General features: G+C 49.6%; 6 protein-coding genes across 6 annotated transcripts; 1 reads left to right on the top strand and 5 right to left on the bottom strand.

The window, feature by feature from the left end:
* Positions 1-773: 773 nt before the first annotated feature.
* On the bottom strand, positions 774-2,490 carry EDB82DRAFT_160122 (uncharacterized protein). Its single transcript, XM_025734117.2, has one exon. It carries the CDS (start codon positions 2,114-2,116, stop codon positions 968-970), a length of 1,149 nt encoding a protein of 382 aa, XP_025584956.2. The 5' UTR covers positions 2,117-2,490; the 3' UTR covers positions 774-967.
* A 4,766-nt stretch (positions 2,491-7,256) lies between these two features.
* Positions 7,257-8,013, bottom strand: EDB82DRAFT_159927 (uncharacterized protein). The gene has a single exon (XM_065607088.1). The coding sequence runs from the start codon at positions 7,832-7,834 to the stop codon at positions 7,433-7,435; it is 402 nt and encodes a 133-aa protein (XP_065464677.1). The 5' UTR covers positions 7,835-8,013; the 3' UTR covers positions 7,257-7,432.
* A 2,295-nt stretch (positions 8,014-10,308) lies between these two features.
* On the bottom strand, positions 10,309-12,701 carry EDB82DRAFT_497665 (uncharacterized protein). Its single transcript, XM_025734114.2, has one exon. It carries the CDS (start codon positions 12,400-12,402, stop codon positions 10,684-10,686), a length of 1,719 nt encoding a protein of 572 aa, XP_025584953.1. The 5' UTR covers positions 12,403-12,701; the 3' UTR covers positions 10,309-10,683.
* Positions 12,702-12,874: 173 nt separating this feature from the next.
* Positions 12,875-14,336, bottom strand: EDB82DRAFT_497664 (uncharacterized protein). Its single transcript, XM_025734113.2, has 2 exons — positions 13,900-14,336; positions 12,875-13,843 (listed from the first exon to the last, which is right to left on the bottom strand). The coding sequence occupies exons 1-2, from the start codon at positions 14,183-14,185 to the stop codon at positions 13,050-13,052; spliced, it is 1,080 nt and encodes a 359-aa protein (XP_025584952.1). The 5' UTR covers positions 14,186-14,336; the 3' UTR covers positions 12,875-13,049.
* A 214-nt stretch (positions 14,337-14,550) lies between these two features.
* On the top strand, positions 14,551-15,269 carry EDB82DRAFT_159848 (uncharacterized protein). The gene is made up of 2 exons (XM_025734112.2): positions 14,551-14,672; positions 14,722-15,269. Exons 1-2 carry the CDS (start codon positions 14,664-14,666, stop codon positions 15,229-15,231), a joined length of 519 nt encoding a protein of 172 aa, XP_025584951.1. The 5' UTR covers positions 14,551-14,663; the 3' UTR covers positions 15,232-15,269.
* A 38-nt stretch (positions 15,270-15,307) lies between these two features.
* EDB82DRAFT_523818 (fungal-specific transcription factor domain-containing protein) lies at positions 15,308-17,996 on the bottom strand (the record flags this gene model as incomplete). The annotated part of the gene is made up of 6 exons (XM_065609120.1): positions 15,308-15,758; positions 15,815-16,168; positions 16,218-16,549; positions 16,609-16,910; positions 16,964-17,421; positions 17,977-17,996. The coding sequence occupies 6 exons, from the start codon at positions 17,994-17,996 to the stop codon at positions 15,308-15,310; spliced, it is 1,917 nt and encodes a 638-aa protein (XP_065464676.1).
* Positions 17,997-18,466: the final 470 nt, after the last annotated feature.

Here is an 18,466-nt window from a genome sequence, read left to right as displayed (position 1 = left end):
CATGGCTGGTGTCTGGGCACGATTCTCTTCTTCGTGGTTGATTGATCGCGGCATTTGTCTTTGTTCATTCATAAGCCATCACTTTGTATTCGTAGCGAACATTACATTTCAATAGATGTTTGAAGAAAAAAGTCCTTATTTCTCATATAGGTTAACCATGCCACAAACAGTGGCTCGCTCAATCTCTGCCACGGACCAGAAGGTTGTCCTTTTGAGGCCGCCTCAGCAAGGCTGATGTGGAATAACCTCAATCCATCCTGTAATCTGTAATCTGTAATCTGCAAGCGTGGCGGCTTGACAGCTTTCGGTACCCTCATCGACTCGATGTGAGTCTACATCTTCAATTTCCAGATAAAATGGTTCCCATGCCACAACAGTCTGTTGGTAGGGACCATATACAAAAACGCCGTACATGCAATGCCTCGATATTTGCAAACCCTCGCCCCAACAGTATGGAAAACAACAAGACTCGTTAGGGGCGAGGTGAACCAAAGAAAATCGAGAACGAGTAGTAAGAAAAAGTGGAGTGGTGACGTGATCGCGCGAGGGGGTCAGTGTATATCGCACTCCGGGTATCATGATGATGAGAATCCCTTATGCTCTGTTGTATCGTTCAAATGTGCCGTGATGCCGAATGGTGCCTGTAATCATGCGTGAATTCAGGCAGAGAGATGAAACGAAGAGACGAAACGAAAAGCAAGCATGCCAACAGATGTGCTCCAAAACAAACAAAGGCGTAAAGATAAAGAGAGAGAAAAGAAGGCCTATTCAAGGCCAGAGACACCTGGAATGCAATGTTGCTTCGGCTATTCCAGGAGAAGAAAGAACCATCCAATCAGGCGGTTACAAGTAATCGACTCGCTGAATATAATAATGCTCATTCCCATAATCCATGAAGTCGTATGTCTTGAACGAGGTGTGCTGTGATGTCTGTCGTGCGATGAAAAGACATGGCAACAGACCAATCTCACAGGTACTGTTCCATCCACTTCGAATTGAGCCAGCCGACCTTTTCAAAAGCAGTCCACAGTTTTGAGGCTTTGTTCACGTCAATTTTGCAAGCCTGTTGAGCATCCGTCTTGCGGAACTCTTTCTTGCGACGGTAGCAGTCACGTCGTGACATAAATATACGTCTCTTGCTAGTCAAGTAGGTGGCAGCATCCAGGCGCAGGCTGCTTGCTAGGGACACTTCATCGGGATGAAGGTGTATCTTGTTTGGATCGTTGCTGAGATCGAGTGGCTGACCCTTCCACTCCACCTTGAGACTGTTGGGTTTGTTTGGCAATGAATCAAGAGGCGGGCAGTAATTCTCCAGCGAGGCAAAGTCCTTATCCTCACGGTTGGGAGGAACGGCACGACGAGACGGCTCAGGAGTGGCACTAACACGACGAGCTGGTCGCACGATGCCGGCGCCAGGGCTGGGGCCGGCGGGAGGGTGGGTACGGATCGGCCGCGGGGTGGATTGGGGCTTCTGGACCCGATCGCCGCGTTGTCGAGGTGACTTTGAGGTTTTGGCAGGCATGATCTTTGGGAAACGTTTACCATGAGCATTGCGAGCGGCTTGGTCCTCTTGGAGGTAGCGCCGTTCCTGTCGGAGCCAGCCCCGGGGATCTTGTCGAAAGTGCTTCATAACTTGGGATTTGAAGGAAAGAACCAGACGATAATGCTCGCGATTTGGTGGTGCGACCATGCTGAAAGCTGCAGGGGACTGAGAGCGAGCACGGATATGTTGATCGATGATTTTATCGTGGTCTTGCTCAACCTCAGCGGTGGCGAAGAGAGGCTGTTGAGCAGGGCTAGACGGCACCTCGTCGACAGGATAGAGAAGAGGGTCCTTGATTGCATTGGAGGGCCCAGTTGGAGCCTCTGCGGTCGAGACGGGCTGGTTGTAAGGAGAAATTGGAGGAGACATCGGCATTGGGTGCTGCTTCTCGCCATCAGTCTTGGAAAATGCTGACTTTCCGGTGTCGTATTGATTGTGATGAAAACTATCTTGAACGTGATCCGGAGGCGACATCAAGTGAGGATGGTTGTTGTTGTAGGCCTTTGAGGCAGGGTACTTGGGAGGGCCCATTGGGCTGCTCCTTTGCGCGCGGTCCATAGAATTGGACGCCATTGCTGCGATGTTTGTGTTGAACGACGATATGTTGATGAAGAGGGGAAGAAATCCAGATGAGTGTTTGAACTGGAATAATGCGTTTGGAATTGTTAGTTATGGTCGAACGCGGTGGAAGATGTCTGGCAGTGCAAAGACGGAGGATGGTTTGTCAGCCACGAGTCGAGTTGCAGTCAGTCAGCGACAATGACTGTTGGTGTGGCAAAGCCGTTTGTTTGAGCTCTTTTTAGGAACTAAAAAGAGCGGCGGGCTCGCAATTAATAGGTTGAGAGAAACGCCTGAATAAGCCGGAGTATGAGTCTTGTCGGCTTTGTTTGCGTATGCCCAAAGTGTTTATAAGTGCGCTGTCAGTGACTGGACGGGCGCCTAAAACCAGAGTACCTAGGCAGCAACAGGGCGGCGAAACTGGAGGAGGGGGGGCGAAGGAGGGGGGCGGAGTTAAGAGGGAGGGGGGTGAGATATAGGTCCGAAAGTCCAAGCAAAACCCGATCTGTGGGACGGGCACCGTACCAGACCGTATGACTTTGGAGAGCAATGGTTCTTGATACTGCCGACTGGACAATCAATTCGACCGTAACCTGATGACCTTTGAGGGTTGATGATGTGACTAGGCCAATGGTTATCGATTGATGAGAATGCTGATGGCTAGGGGGCGCTCAATGACGGTTGCGCGCAGAAAGATGTTTGTTGAGATGAAGGCTATCGGAACGAGACTCTCGAATGATTGACGAATTGGTCGAGGTTCTGGCATGCAATTGAAAAGGAGAATGCAGGTGCTGTTTATAAAGCAGTGGAAAAGAAAAAAAAAGAAACCTTTCCCGCATAGAGCTGCACACGAGAGTTCAATGTGGGCAGAAAAGGTAATAGTAGATCAAGGTTTTCAATTTGCAACTGGGGAAAGTATGTATACGGTTCAATTTGTTTGCGCAAAATTTCAATGCAGATGCGAACGGAGGTAAGGAGAATATCAAGCAGAAGAGAGGAGAGCGAGTACAAAGAAAGGAGGTCTTTGTCTCGGTAAAGAGCCAGCAACAGGAAGTCTTGTTCACCTTCCCCAACGAATGTCCAATTGGGAATAGATTAGGTCGTAGTCGAATACTCCTCCCCTGCGAGTAGAGCAGCAGTTGAGGGAGAGAGGAGAGAGGAGAGGCCTTTCGTTTCGAGACGGCGCCAGAGCAGGAACCGTCAGGATGACTGTGCGCTTGCTTGAGCAAGCAGACAGGCGTGTGGGGGTGCTAGTGGAACGAGATGTCGATTGATGCTCAGGTCAACGTAAAGGCAATAAACGTTGCAGCCGGCCGGGGTCAGGAGGAGAGATTAAGGGTCCATCAGTGATGCTCAAAGTCACAGTGCAGAGGAGAGCAGCAAAGGAAAAGGGAATGGGGAATGGAAAGGGAGAAAGGAAAAGAAAACAAGCAAGCAAGAGCACAGAAAGGGGCGTGTCATGGCTGATGTGAACTGCCTAACAATCAGCACAATCTATACACTACAATACGGTGTAGTTGAACTACAATGCACTCAGAGTCTATTATTTCGGTATAATGGCTCAGCTCATACACTGAGACTCCCTTTACTCACACAGTGGCGCCTTGTGGAAACGGAGAAAGGAAGACAGGCGGACGGGAAAGATCAAAGAAGGAGAGGGAGGGGGTCAGGGTAAGGCAGAGTGTAGAAGATCGACTAGGCGTGTGCGTAATAAAGGAAACGTGGGTTTGGCGCAGCCACATTGAGATGGGATGCAACAGAGTCAATATTACTATTCACACACCTAAGCCTGGCCTCTTTTTTCTTGTTCTTTTTTGAGATACTGGACAGTACTGATACAGTATCCGTACGTCGGTAGTAGGTAATCTATATCATTCAGCATCCAATAGACATCAATTGTCACCTTGGCGACCTCCCTTCCCTTTTCCCTTCCCCTTCCTAGACGATAGGTTTCCGGGGCTTGAATTGTAAGTTAGACACCTGCAGCTCCCTGCACCGACCCTGATTGCTGTAGGGGAGATCCAAAGCTAACCTAGCATATGTAAGTGGGCCCCGAACAACTGTCCAGTGCCATAGAAGGTTCGATTAGCCTTCGGTGAGAGAGAGAGAGTGAGGATCCATTGGTAAGGAATTATGAATTAATTCCGGTGACTACCTACTCAGACATTGGATCAAAATGACAATTTGAGGACATTGTTGATTCATGGTAAGAGTAAGAATTGACGCAAAGAGTTTCACAATCAATTGACCTTGTATTTGAGTGTATCTTTGATCCCCCATCATCTGCTTCTCAAGCCAAGTCATGTGTGATCGCGCAAAGGTCATAAGGGACTTCTTGTCAACCACGGGAGGGGTGGATCTGTGGGTCCCGTCCTGGTTTCCAGAGCAAGCGGGTGGTGACGGGCTGACCCTTCCTTCCTTCCTTCTTCCCTCCCAAAATAAATATCCTACCACAATCATCTGGAAACTGAATCACTAAGGGTGTGCCTGTGCCTACATTTTCCAGGCTGTTGGTTGTTGTAAACAAGGAGGCAGGCGGGCAGGCAGATTGTCAATTACAACAGCCTCAGTATCGCAAACCTACCTACCTAGACTCCAATTGTCCAGCCTATTCTTTGACGCTCAGCAAGGAATTGGGCTGTAAAGTCAATTCAAACGAGGAATCTCGGGCTTAAGCTAGTGTGTGGGTGGAGAATGAATGAATGAATGATGAAGCAGAGGAGAAGAGGACAAAGCAACTCACAATTGAACAGTGACAATCAATCTGAAAGCCTCAGCCAAAGGCCCAAAGCCTACCTCCCCTTGCCTGTCGTATTCCACATCAAGATGGACGGACCATGCCACTCAGGACAGCCGTCAGGTCCCTTATTAGCTCCGCGGGTAAAATTGCCCAATATCTCGAGCGAGCATCTCATCTCGTGCCTCTAGACTATCTCTATCTACCTACGGTAATATGCCAGGGCAGCCTGAGGTGCATCGGTGGTCACTGAGATCGCCGCCCAGGTAGTTTTGTGTAGGCGTCTGTTTGCCCGTCACAATTCGGTCTTGAGACCAAGGCATGGATCGGGGCAGAGGCTGTCCATCAAGCATTTTTGCCAGGGCACTGGTGATGCCAGCAGTTTGTACGCCATTGCGTCCTTGGAATGCGGTATGAATGTAGGTACACGTTCCACCTATCCTATTCAGCCTTCCATCACATACAGAGGCGCTGTGTGGCTTGGTCAGAATTGGCAATGTCCACGAGGCCGGCGCCAAGTCTCCCAAACTCAGCTAGTTTCCAACGTAGGCGCCATCCTCCTGTTCTGTTCCTACAGAAGCCTTCGGACAAGAGATCTAGCCTGCGTTTATTCAGCGGCAGATGCGCGTCTTTATGTTAAACATGTTCCTACCAGTGCCAGGGCGATCATGATGCCATCTGAACTTGAGGACATCACACGAGTAGGCTTCACAACACCATCACTGATTGACTGTCTTCAACTGTATTTGCTACTTAATCCTCACCCACTTATTGTGTTATTGAGTCTCTCGACAGAAAGACTGATCTCGTCTTGTCGCCCCCCGCCCCCCCTGCTTGTTTCCCACCGCGACAAATCACGATCGCAACGATACATAATACCCAGTATCTGAGGGGGCGTGTAGTATCCGTGTGTGATGGTTCATGTCTTGAATCAGCCCTCCTTTTTCTCGCTACCCGGTGCCCAATTGATTGAAGGACGTCATCTCGCCAGTTGTCACGACTTGCACATACCTCTACAATCACCTTGACCACATTCACATACGTGGATTCGGAATAACACAGGCGACTAATGTGCCAGCACTCAGATGCTCTATCATCTTCGACTCCCATGGTTCCCCGCTTGGCACTGCATCTCGTCAATCGTTCCCGCATCCGGATTTCGATTTCCAGACCCTTTGTTTCGGCCCTGAAGGGTCCTGGAGGATCAACATTGTCCAAGTACCAAGAACTGTCATGGCACGGCAATGTTCATTTATTCAACCATTCATTGTGGTTCGTGTCGACTCATGATCTAATCCGATGTTAGGCGCATGAAGTGTATCGCATGACTGAATTATCGCAGTATATGAGCGTTGGGTCGTTCATACATGTATGTGTGTATTGCGAATCATGCGTGGTCAATATGACATCTTAAGCTATGAAGGGATGTTTTGTCAGACTATATATTTGCCGCCTTCGGTTATTCCACTATCAATTGCGCTCCCAATCCTCATCAATTGAGGCTGAATGCTTCTCGTTCACCTTTCTATTCAGACATCTTACATTCAGACACAGCGTCGTGGTGCGTCTCCCACACCAATATGATGTGAGTCACAGGACAGAGAGAAACAGGCTTGGTCTATCACAAAATAGACTAAAGAGACCGAAACAAGACCTGGCGCCAAGTTATATCCGGTCTAGTGAGTCTAGTCCCTTGACATATTTGGGGGCTCATTGAGATGGATGTGAATTGCGACAGGGGGAGTGAGTGGCTGGCCTGATGATTGACGAACATCACCGTAGATTATCGATAAGGACTTTGGGGGGTCTGCCAAATTGGTACCTTGGAGGCTTCTGGAAAGATTGTTGATTGGTAACTGACTGTTGGGCGTTGACGATGAATTGAGTTGTAGTTGATGAGGAATTATATGATGGCATTTACATACACCATAGCCAGGTCCTAAACGCTCTGTCCCTTGATGCCAATGGCATGAGTCAACTCTTTTTATCGATGGACTCTGAAGATTACATGAAATATGTTGGCCTGTATCCCCCCTATCGATTCAGTCTGTCAGCAAAAGACAATCTATGGTGAAGGGCAATGCAAATTCGGTTCCTTTCGATCTTCCACTGCATAAACTACTAAATATTGGCTCTGTAATTATGTACGGCTTGTTGTGCTGTCCGTATCCCAAGCTCATCATTGATGAGTGTCCGGCCCAGCCGAAGGAGAATCGGACCCAGGAAGTGCAGGCTCCGTAAGTACCAACTTGGGTACTTGTTTGCAAGACAACTCACATAAGCAAAGTTGGGCCGAGAAGTCAGCCGAGCCAAGTCCTTTCGCCAGATGAACTTGATTCGTAATTATCTCTTGCCTACACAGCTTGTTTCGTGATCTATCGATCGAGTAGACCGTTCCCCAGATTTTGGACTTACATTAGTAGTAGAAGCGGTGGAGGTAGTGCGCTGCTAACAAGGTTCCCCACCATTTCTTTTTTGATCATCAACCGACGTTTTGGCAGCTGAGTGATTGAAGGAGCGCATGACTACCTATGATTGATTGTCGAATCTTTAGATAACGAGATGCTCAACTACTTCAGGATGTCCCTTTCAATTCAAGTGGTCCTGATAATATCTACCCTCCACGAATTGGTGCCAGAGTCGACTTCTCCAATGCCTTGGTTGTGAAACGGCCCGCTCGGCGCGTGAACCCTCCGTCCCATCCACTTCATGTACTCATCGTTTTGATGGTGGTTGTCAAGGCTTGCTCCTAGAGGGTGGCTTTCAAACTTGAGAGGACCACGGCTTGATAAGAGTGTGTGTCTCTGAGGCTCACGAGGCATGTTTCCGTGGAGCATCACTACTACTACCATACATTCGGTCATTTGACTGCCTTGGTCTGAGACAGTTCGCTTTATCTTGACACGCTCAGACAATGTCTCAATCTCTCTCCCACAAAGAAGTACTAAGTCCCCAAGGTAAAACACGCACGAGACTAAGCAACTCCCGCACCGCATTGCATGGCATGGCAGCGCATGGCCCTACAGGATCGGAGACAATCAGCACCAGACATACCCTGGGTTCTAGGTCGCTTTCGGAAAGTCAGCGAAGGTGAGGGAGGGGAGGAGATGTGTTGCGCATCAGCATTAGCAGCACATCAAGCAAGTCATTGTTGACCATTGTCTCAGTGTCAACACAGGGAACTACAAGAACAGTAACCAACTTCGCACTAATGAGAACCAATGCTAGTATTGGCCGATGGGCGCGACGGTGGAAAGATTAGTTGATTGATCGATTTTTATCGAGAGCGGTCAGCATTCTCCAAGTTGTTCCTTCTCCATTGATATTCATTCATCCGACGAGGTTAGAGGTGGATGCAACAATCCAAGGCGTTGCTGGATCCTACACGATCTAGACCCTCAGATTTAGAACTGCCCGCGCATGTGCATGTGCTAGCGAAAGACGTCATATCAAAGACCTTCCATGTCACAGGCGTATCAGCTCCTACTACAGCAGGTACTAGAGGCATAGACTTTAGTGCTGTTTTCTAGCGGTGCGAGCCAGCAACCCCGCGATGGAGGGGTCGAATTGAGTCAATTCACTCCAACAATTGAATGAGATATTATATCTCACCTCTGACCCGCGTCATTCGCAATGGGGCGGAGTGTCTATAGCGCCGTTTTGAGGGATCAATTCCATGTTTCATGCGCTTACAGCGTCGACTAGAAGAGTGTCATCTGTTCTTTTCTGTCTTTTGGCTGTAAACCCACTGCTCGTTATTACTATCATTTTGTTCCAGTCAAAGAAACGGTGAGCGTAATCTGATCCACCGTCTCTGCCCAAGCCGTCTTGTAAATACACATAATTATCGGCCCTCCGTTTCCCATGTGTCGTCCCTGCCGTCTTTCGGTTCGGCCAATCTCTGGCGACAATTGGTGAGGGATATTGCCTTGTTTGGCGGCTAGGTTGTAGTAGATAAATTCGGGCCGCGTGCACGGGTAACAACTAAAGCTAAATTTCATTTGAGTCATCAGTTACGACACCTGTTTTTCAGTGTTTGGTGTATCAACATCTTTGTTTTTGTAATTACTGCTTCCTAGGCCCATTGCTGACTCTTTATCACAGATGGCTCCAAAATTCATCTACTCCACGCAATATTCTTGTGTCAATAGCATTCAATGGCAAGTCAACTTCGCACATCCAAGTCCGTGATAATCACACTCCCCCAACTAGAACCGCCTGCCTGTCCTGTCTCCCTCCGCCTAAAGAAAAGCATCCCCACTATCACCCACCCATGGCCACAAGACAACTCAACTCTACTAGGTATAAGTATAAAGGACGGGCTCCACAACATCCAGTCAATCATCTAGGTCTTGTTCCTAGACTTGACTTGATTAGATAGAGAATGGAAAAATGGCTCCTCTGTTACTACCATGTGAAAGTCGATACCCCTCGCTTGGTGGGGGTCTTTGTTCTCGACGGTTACGAACATCGGCAACGTGCACTTTCTAATGGTCTAGTCCAGTGTTTACGTACCCAGATAGTAGGTCATCATGTGGGTATTTCACAGTACAAGTCTAACGAATTGCCTCTCTGCAAAGGAACATACGGTCAAGACCAAGAAAAAGCCTGGCGGCGTGGCGCATGTTGGCTCGGTCGGACAAGGCTAGGGCTGCCAGGCAAGCAATGGATGGCCACTGCATTGAATTGAATCCAAGCAGAACTCAATTGACATAGCTGATACGCTGGCACAAGGCACTGTACTATTCCCATCCATGGTCGTTTCAGAACCTTGGCGTGTCAGTATCTGCTTGGGTAGAGGAAACCCAATGGCATTGTGCAGCTGATCAACACGTCTACTGGAATGGCAAGATGCGATGAAAGTTACTCTTTTGTTTTTTCCCTTGTCTCCTCTCTGATGCGCTGTCAGTGTGACCTTGGTTTCTCCGTTTCATGCCGTGGAGCCACACAATGCATGACATGATATGCAACGCCAATTTCACTGGGGAGACACTTCAGCAGACTTCTGGTGCATCGTTGAGTCAATGGGTGTTGTTTCAGAAACATGGGGGCCTGAAGATCTCCCCTCTCAGGATGAAGTTTAATCTTTGCGTTGATGCATTGATCGCTCATTACCTAGGTATCTACAGTATACAACCTGACAAGTCACCCCAGATTGGTGGCCTCGGGCTATTCGAGACATTTCAGCCCAGGCTATGAATCCGTCCATACAGCCACCCCCTGATGAAATGCAGCTTCTGTACGACCTTGGTTTGGCTTGCGTTGCCTTTTTCCGAATTGGCTTTCCATGTCTCGATAAGCTTCAGCTAGCGAAACGGAAGTGCCTGGATTGATGCTCCGGCCTACGAGCCAGTGACTATGTCGGACGATCCATCGGTATGTCGCTCAGAGTTTAATCGCAACGCCTGGACAGTCAGGTTATCAGTTGCTGCGATTAAAAAGCAGGACCCAGTCGACCTACTTCTTTCTTTGTCCGTATCACTGATGATGCGCCAGACTTGTGTCCGTATCACTGATGATGCGCCAGACTTGTGTCCGCTCCGCGTAAGCAAGGCTTGCTAGGACTTTCAGCCGTGCTGCCTTGGTGCCTAGAGCCTCAATAGACAAGCATTGGTTTGCAACGGGTGGCTGCTAGGACTTCCGCTGAATCATGATACACACTCTGGTATTGTCACTTGCCACGCCTAGCTGGTGTCCCTCGCCAGGAACGTGGCGTGAGCCGGAGGCGGCGGCGATTGCCATTGTAGGTAAAGTCCCGACGCGAATGTATGTTGTCCATTTCTCAATAGAACAATGATGAAGTCGCTTTTGACTTGACGATAATGGCGGTGTCGGGCAGTCAGCATCATGTAAAGTCGTAAACCATCAAGCTCTCGCGACCGTCTCGTGTCTCTTTGAGAACGATGACCATCTCATCGTCAAAGCCGACCCAATTCCTGCGGTCCTCCCACTCGGCCCGCGGTACTGTTGTAGGACTGTCTGTGCCATCAGCCGGTTGCCTAGTCGTAGGTCGCACCTCGATGCTGCTGCCTCCGACGCGGCCCTCTAGCTCCCATACGCGGATCTCGTCGCCCCGTGTGCTTATACTAACAGCCTTACCCCGCGGTGTAATTTCAGCGTCCGAGATGCCTGACGTGTGGCCCCAGAGGCGGATGCCAGAAGACAGCGAGAAAGATTTGGTGGTTGACGTGCAGAGATATAAAACAAGTGTGTTGTCTGGCCGTGTGGCGAGGAGGTATGGGTGGCTGTAACAGAGGGTCATAAGCTCTGAACGTGACCCGTGAGTTCGGACAGTATCGACGCCGCCTGAGGCTGCAATGGGGAGTGTCGAAGCAAGGCGGGATGTCAATTTGTCAACGCCGGAGCCATCGGGAGACGGCGTTATGAGTAGGTCTTGGACGCCGATACACCAGCCGTCGCGGACTGGGAAGGTGTACGCGATAGAGGCGTTTGCGGAAGCCGGCATACGTCGTATCGATAGAGCGAGAGGAAGGTGTGTGGTGTGCGACTTGAGAGACGTAAGAAGGTAGGGCGGCGGCAGGATCGTGCTCATGTTTCGAGGCTTCACCTGTTGCTCCACTGCCCCGTGCGAGAGCGGTTTGATAATCTTGTTGGCATTGTTCGTAGAGTCGTCTGTAGGCTCAGGGGCCGGTCGATTAAATGTATAGAGTGAGATCAGACCAGCCGTTGTCGCTGTTAATACATAAGGATGACCGCAGGCAACCGCGATAATTTCCCCATTGCAGCTTTTCTCGTGCCGGTATCTCCGTGTCAATTCTTGTTGTTCCAGGTTCAACCGCCACAGCCCGAAACCGCCATTAGCAAATCCCACTACAATATCCACCTCTGTCACGGAGCTGCTTTCGTCCACTGCAAGCGATGTCGGCGCATTATCATCATGTTCGTCGCCCTCGCGAAATTCGAGTTGCGCGGTTGGCCGTCGCGTCCGAAGGTCCCATGCGCGTAATCCAGATTCCGAGTCGGCCGTTATCGCTATGCCCTCAACGACCTTGATCAGCGTTCTCTTTTGCCCGTCACCCTCTTCTGACGCATCCCGCACGCTGACTTCCTCCACTGCGCATTTACCTCTGGCCCAGTTGTGGCGTAACTTGTATTGTCTCTTCCAATCAACGCTTTCGTTCTTGCTGCCTTCTTTCAAGAACTCATCGTCCGGCGCTCTGCCTTTTCTTCCGTCTGCCCACACAGCCCGCCGCGCCGAGTATTGAAGTCTGGTACCGCCAGCTCCACCGATGCGAAATCCAGGTATGCGCAACGCGCGCGGGAGGACAAACCGCTCGTAGTAATGTTCGCGCCACAGGTGAGGATCCGAGGCAAGACGGTAAAGGCGACGGGAAGTGGGGGAAATGGTGAGGAGCTCGGATGATGAAAGAAATGAAAGGATTCGCAACAGGATTTCAGAAGATATTCTGGTGAGTATATCCTGAAATGGCGAGTTGCAAGCTGCATTGGCGATGCGTGAACGCTTTAATGGCCGAGGTTGAACTACATCATGGGTGTGAGAGCCAGAGCTCTCCTCGCTGTATGCACCCTTACGCTTTGACATTTGAAAATCACTTGTTGCGCTGAGCAGCCCAAGCCAACTTACAGCTGCAGAGGTTCAAAGTAAGTTTCTATGCTTGAATGTCAAGATGATGTGGAGCAAAAGATGTTTCGAGGAAGGCTAGAAATATCGGTGGCGATAGTTGGAGCTTGCAGTCCTGACGCTTACCCTATACGTGTGCTATCTGAAATCATGGTTGGGGGATAAAGGCAGTGTGTGTGTAAACCCCAAATACAGAAGGACCTATTTAACATTTTTAACGTTAATAGCCATATAATTATATTCATACCTTTGTCTTGACTTGTCCCATGGTATATACATGCCTACGTATGGACTTTTAACCACATCGTTCGCAAGTTAAGTATGCCTAGACAGTGGGGGTCACACATATTCGCCAATTATTGTTGGTACACCATTACCAATAGATCAGTACAAGGAAATAATCGCCATGTGTGAGGAGCATAATGTTAATATAGTTCTGCTAGTGTCGAAACGTGTTCATTAAAGTTCTTTCTGACGTCCTTGTGCTTATTTACTTCTTTCTCTGACGTATAAACGCAGGGTATTTCCATAATGCGTGTCAAGGTAGAAACCTAATGTCTACCGTATAAGTGTTCCCAAACTCCAATGATGCTAAACTAACTCTGCTTTTACAAACCGATCGCCGAGAAGAGATCATCGTAGACTTTGCCAACCCAGCCGTCCATCAGTCCGCCTCTTGCGACAACACCCAGTCCTCCGACCGCCCAGAGTGCAGCGAATGCAACGGAAGCGCCGTGAAGAGCAACCCATTTTCGTCTTCTTTGCCTCATAGCCTTTTTCTCGGCAGGAACGCTGCTTGTTCCCCAGATATACTTGGTCGTAGGAGACAGACCGAACCACTTAGCCTGCCCCCAAACCATATGACCACAGCCAGCGGCAAGAAGACCGACATAAGAAAACCAAGACGTGATGGGATGTCGAGCGAAAGCATGTGCGACGTAGGCAAGGCCAATGTTAGAGCTGTCACCCTCAACCTGTAGAGGTAAGATACGATTAACGAAGACATGGGCAGCGAAGAAGAATGTAAAAGTGTATCCGGAGATCGAGATGTAGCTCAATGCTGGCCATGGTGAAGCGGCCCTGGCACTCTTTTGATCCTTTTCAAGTTCTGTCCTTGAGCGATGAAGGGCGTACATTCCTGGGGTCGCTGCACCGTAACGCTGCATGTTCTGCGACCTCCTCAGTAATCGAAGGGCAATTCCTGATCCGATATGGGCGATGATAGGTAGAGCGACCAGTATGGGTTCGGTGAGTGAGGTTTGGTAAATTTCACGAGTCATAAGGAGGTAGGTTTCGGAGCCGGGAACCGAGCGAGTGATAGCGGGGATGAGGGAAACGTTGGCAAGATGAAGGGATGTGAAGATACCCATTGCGTAACTTGAGAACTTCTGAATCCGCATAACTAATCGAGAGTAAGCATGGCTCTGTTGGGTATTATACACACGAGTATATCCTTACGGTAGAAGATAGGACCAGGACCAGCTCCAGACTGGTTGAGGTTCGCGCTTGCACTCAAACCTGGAGCACCGGTCGAAGGGGCCCTGATGGATGAGGTGCTGTTCTCCATTTCCTCAGCGTTCACCATCTCGTACCCATCATCGCTTCCTCGAGGTAGTCGCCCAAGATCACGGCGGTCAATAGTGGGATCTGCTGGCGGAGAATCTATCGGGGAAGGGTCAAGCTGTTGTAGAGATAAGAAGCTTGCCTGTGAGGCTCGACGGTCAGGAGATTGGTCGAAATCCATGGTGTTACCACGCCCAGCGTGCTACCTTTCTTTGTACGTACGAAGATGAGAGAAACAGCTCCTGGAAATGTAGGCGGGGAGCCCAAACGTAGAAGAAGAGATGATGGCGCGCTCGTGACAGGGAAGTTTTTCCAGTTGGGATTAGCGCCTCAACGTGGTTGGAGACGGGGGGAAGCTGCCATAGATTCTGGGGCAGTTGTTCTGGAAGCCCCTGCCGAAAGCCCCTGGGAATGACGTTCATTGATGTTCTGGGAACCCGGTCAGCAACACATGCCAAATTCTGATTGGTGGCAGATGCCTTAGAAAACCTTGGCCATATGAAGTTAGTGCCCGAGGCCCCTAGTACCTTATCTCCATAGGTATCCAGGCGCTGGGTCGCTGCTCAATCTTTCCTGATCAAACTTTCACCAGTCGATGAGATCCACATCTTATAGCAAATCCACCATACGCGCTTGAAGAGAACATCAAGCAACGAAACATGCCTCCAGTAAGCCTCAAGCAACACGATGATCGCCCTCTTACTAACGCGTCTTCAGCGACACCAAACACTTCCAGCAGCACAGACTGCGGCTGCGCGGGAAGCGCAAAAGTCTTTCTACTGTCAGCTCTGCTCCAAAGGCTATTCGAGGATGAACGACTATGAAGCTCATCTCGGCAGTTATGACCATAGTCACAAACAGCGCCTTAAGGATATGAAAGCCATGGTTCGTGACCCCAATGCTGGCTCACGTGCGCGTAAGGCAGAGGCCAAAGCGGATGGTCTCATTAGCATCAAGCTCCCCGGCCAGGAAGCTGCTGCGAGTACAGGAGCCGGAGCCGGAGGGTTCAAGAAAGGCGGTTTTAAGAAGAGTGGCTTCAAGAGTGCTTTCACCAAAGTCGAAAGTAGCGGGTCGGGATCAACACCATCAATCATTGAGAACCCCAAGCCGACCAACGCGTTTGAGCCTGCTCCTATCAACCCTGGTCTCCAGAAAAACCTCTCGCCAGAAAGCGACACTGAAGACGAAGGCTATGAGGTTTACAATCCGCGGTTTCCTACGAACTAGATCTTGCGACACTCGGAACACTGAATGATAACGTTGCAATGATACATCTCTATCTATTGGCCCTGCCCTTCACCCTTCACATTGGTGGCCACTGGGGACCGCCTATTTGAGATATATCCTGTTCCAACAATCCCAGCAAGTTGCGGCTTCCAGACATCCAGTCTGCCATTTGCGCCACCTGCGAGTTATCCGGAAATGCAGCATTAGAGTCACTGCCGGCGGTGTTGATGTTTGGGTCCATTACAGGCATGAAGCCCAGTTGGCTCAGATAAACGTCAAACTCGTCTCCGATTGGCACCATTGTTTGATCTTCTTGCTGTTGCGACTTGGCCTCGACATAAAGCGCCGCGACATTGCTCATGACTTGGCACAGCCGTGATAGTTTTTGCATGGTTTCCGAAGCGTCACTGGTTTCGCCAATTGATGTGCTGAAGTCACACAAGAGACGCAGGTCCTCTGCCGATGATGTCTCTATGACATAGCAGAACAGAACGAAGAAGGGGGCGAATGGAGTCAATACCAGGTTCCTGCCACAGTGTCAGATGTACTCGGAGTTCAGGAATAATTGTTACTGTGAACATACCAATGGACATAGATGTTTCTCGCATGAGGATCCTTCCGTACCAGTTCCATACAAGATAGATGCGTATGTGTTGCCCTTCGTGCGGTCTCGATACACTCGTCACAGAACCTGCTGGAGGAGCCTTCGGGGGCCGGGATCGCTCGGTAGATGAGTGTCATGGTTGATAACAGCTGGACTTCGTCACCCTTGACGTGAATATCGACAAGGGGGGATGCTCCTATTTTCTCGAGCGAGGCAATGGCCATTCCTCGGCTCTCGTACGCCTGCGCCTCTACCTCTCGACACTTTGCTGCTAGCATCCGAGCCCTCTCAGCAATAACAGCAGGAGGCTGAGCTAGTGCTGCTGGGCAAAAGCTGATTCCGTTTAGCAAGAACAGCCAAAGACGAATGTTAGAAAACCTACAGCTGCTCATATACTTGGCCTTGGAGCGTTGCAGCGCTGAGCCACATGGCTGCAACAGCTTTGGTTTCAAGGCTCAATATGCCCTCAAAGTGAAAGGTGCGTGGGATGTCAATTTCCCAATCCTGGATGAGAGGGGCACGTCCAAGTCGGATTGCCAATGCTTTATCTGTCGTGTAAACGTACCAGAAGAGGATTGCCCTGATACTAGCTTCTTCCGGATTGCGAACGGAGTGGTCTTTGCGGTGAAAACCTGCGGTCTGGCACATTTGTGCGGCAGCACTATTAAGGTGCCAGGCCACCGAGGGTCTGCACACATCAATGGCGTACAACGTCTGATGGTTCTGTTAGTGTCTATTCTGATACTTCTCATCACAAGAAAGCGCTTCCTCACCCCCAACAACAGAGCTTGGACCGTCTCGATCTTAACCGACATGAAGAGAGACATGTTTGCCAGTCCTGTTTCCAAGTTGACTCGACTTGTGTAAAGGTGCGAGGCAAACTCGTCCTTGAGGGCCTTGTTGTCTGTGGCCAATGAATGTTGCTCGAGAAACAAATAATAGAGCCCAACGTTGACAATGATAAATGTAGCATCAGTAAAGTCTTCAGTGGGGAAGTAGACCATTCGACAAAGGTTTGAGAAGTCACTAATGCCTACGAAATAACACACGAATGTGAAGAGTCCCGGAGGAGAAGCTAGAATTGGTCGGTGAGCAGACGGTTTGAAGAGCAGATGTTTTCACACATACCCCTGGCACGCTTCAGCATAGAGACAACGATATCCATAGGAGGCATCTTGAGCTGACCCAGGCCACCCGGTGGCAATGGTTGTTGCAATGGAAACCTGGGGCCATGGCTGATGGATTGTCGACTCTGGAGTTCGGCTATCTGTCTTAGGTTGGCAAGGGCTTCCCACATCTTAGGGCTGACATCGTGCAATGAGGTACGCTCTACGGCATGCTCAAGGAGTTCGCTAGCAAACGTGGTTTGCTGGGCAATCACAGAATCGCCGCCCAGTGCAGATTCATCATCAGAGCTTTCAAAGCCGACCGTCGAGGCAGCGTTGGCATCTAGACCAGCAAAGGCTGTAGGGGTTACGGGGAGATAAACATTGCTACCTGGTGTTGAGGTGGGGCGCTGAGAGAGGTCGCGGAGGAGGTTTTCTATGTTAGCTAGGCGGACTTCGATCTGATCAATCTTGCGCTCACTGAAGGAAGCGCAAGTCACTGGTTAGCAAATGGTATGGCCTGCTTGCAAATAGAAATGGCAGAGACGATGTAGGTTTCTTGGAGTCAAGAGGATACGGGGTAACCGACTATTGAGACGAGATGAGCACTCGTTGCCTGGGCTCTTTAGGTCTCTGACCGACACCAGTGGATGTACAAGAGCGTTTGGCAGTGCGACAGTTGGAGCAAGGCCAGTCTTTATCGCAACGGATCTATTCCATACGAGCGTTATTGATACAAAGCACACAGACTACGTTATTTTGTGATGGCACCTATGGGATGTGCTTACCTTGCGCATACGACACTGATCACACTGATTCACGAGATATTTAGTTAGTAGTTGTGATACTGGACAAGCAACTAGACCCATGCATGTATGCATACATGATGCATGCATGCATTCAAGTTTGTGGCATATGCGCCCAAACCGAAGCAAAAGCAATGGGATCTCGCAAACAACAGAACAGGTCCATTGCAGTACAAGCGGCAACTATGTCGGCCCGTGAAGAATGCCTAATGTGGAAAATGTCACTTACCGCACGCCGTGCAGAGTCATCGGGAGCCGCGGGTCCGTTGTTGGTGAATCCCGGGCCAGTACTGGAATGATCCATAACGAATGAATGTATGTATCTTGACGTGGCCAATGAATGACGTCGAGATGGGAAATGAGGCAAATAAAGGAGCAGCTAAGATTCCCTCTTTTTCGTAATTGGGGAAAAATACTGGAATTTGGGTACTGACGACGCGGAACAGGAACAGATGAGAGAGAATATCGTACTATGATGGGATGGAAGAAAGGGAAGGAGGGTTCGGAAAGCGCGGGGACCGATAACAAAACGTCAGGTACCGAATTGTGGCTTGTCAAAATAAATGTGGCTGCATGGAAAGTCAATACTTGATCCATCACCAAATCGGGTTCAAGTTCTTTTTCGTGTTCGTTACCTATGGTAGTAGGTTAGAGGTAGTAAGTCACAAAGCCCACCAATAAACTCAATCTGACCTTCAACTCTCTTCTCTGATGGTGGT

The sequence above is a fragment of the Fusarium venenatum genome (genome assembly GCF_020744135.1).
Source record: "Fusarium venenatum strain MPI-CAGE-CH-0201 chromosome Unknown EDB82scaffold_2, whole genome shotgun sequence".
Taxonomy (NCBI): Eukaryota; Fungi; Ascomycota; class Sordariomycetes; order Hypocreales; family Nectriaceae; genus Fusarium; species Fusarium venenatum.
This window is presented reverse-complemented; position numbering and strand designations above follow the sequence as displayed.

Excerpts from the sequence above, each read along its gene's own strand:
- EDB82DRAFT_497664 (XM_025734113.2), bottom strand. The coding sequence starts at position 14,185 with ATGGATTTCGACCAATCTCCTGACCGTCGAGCCTCACAGGCAAGCTTC. Across the intron at positions 13,844-13,899 it reads TCCTGGTCCTATCTTCTACC|TTATGCGGATTCAGAAGTTC; the intron begins GTAAGGATATAC and ends ACTCTCGATTAG.
- EDB82DRAFT_160122 (XM_025734117.2), bottom strand. The coding sequence starts at position 2,116 with ATGGCGTCCAATTCTATGGACCGCGCGCAAAGGAGCAGCCCAATGGGC.
- EDB82DRAFT_497665 (XM_025734114.2), bottom strand. The coding sequence starts at position 12,402 with ATGTCAAAGCGTAAGGGTGCATACAGCGAGGAGAGCTCTGGCTCTCAC.
- EDB82DRAFT_159927 (XM_065607088.1), bottom strand. The coding sequence starts at position 7,834 with ATGCGGTGCGGGAGTTGCTTAGTCTCGTGCGTGTTTTACCTTGGGGAC.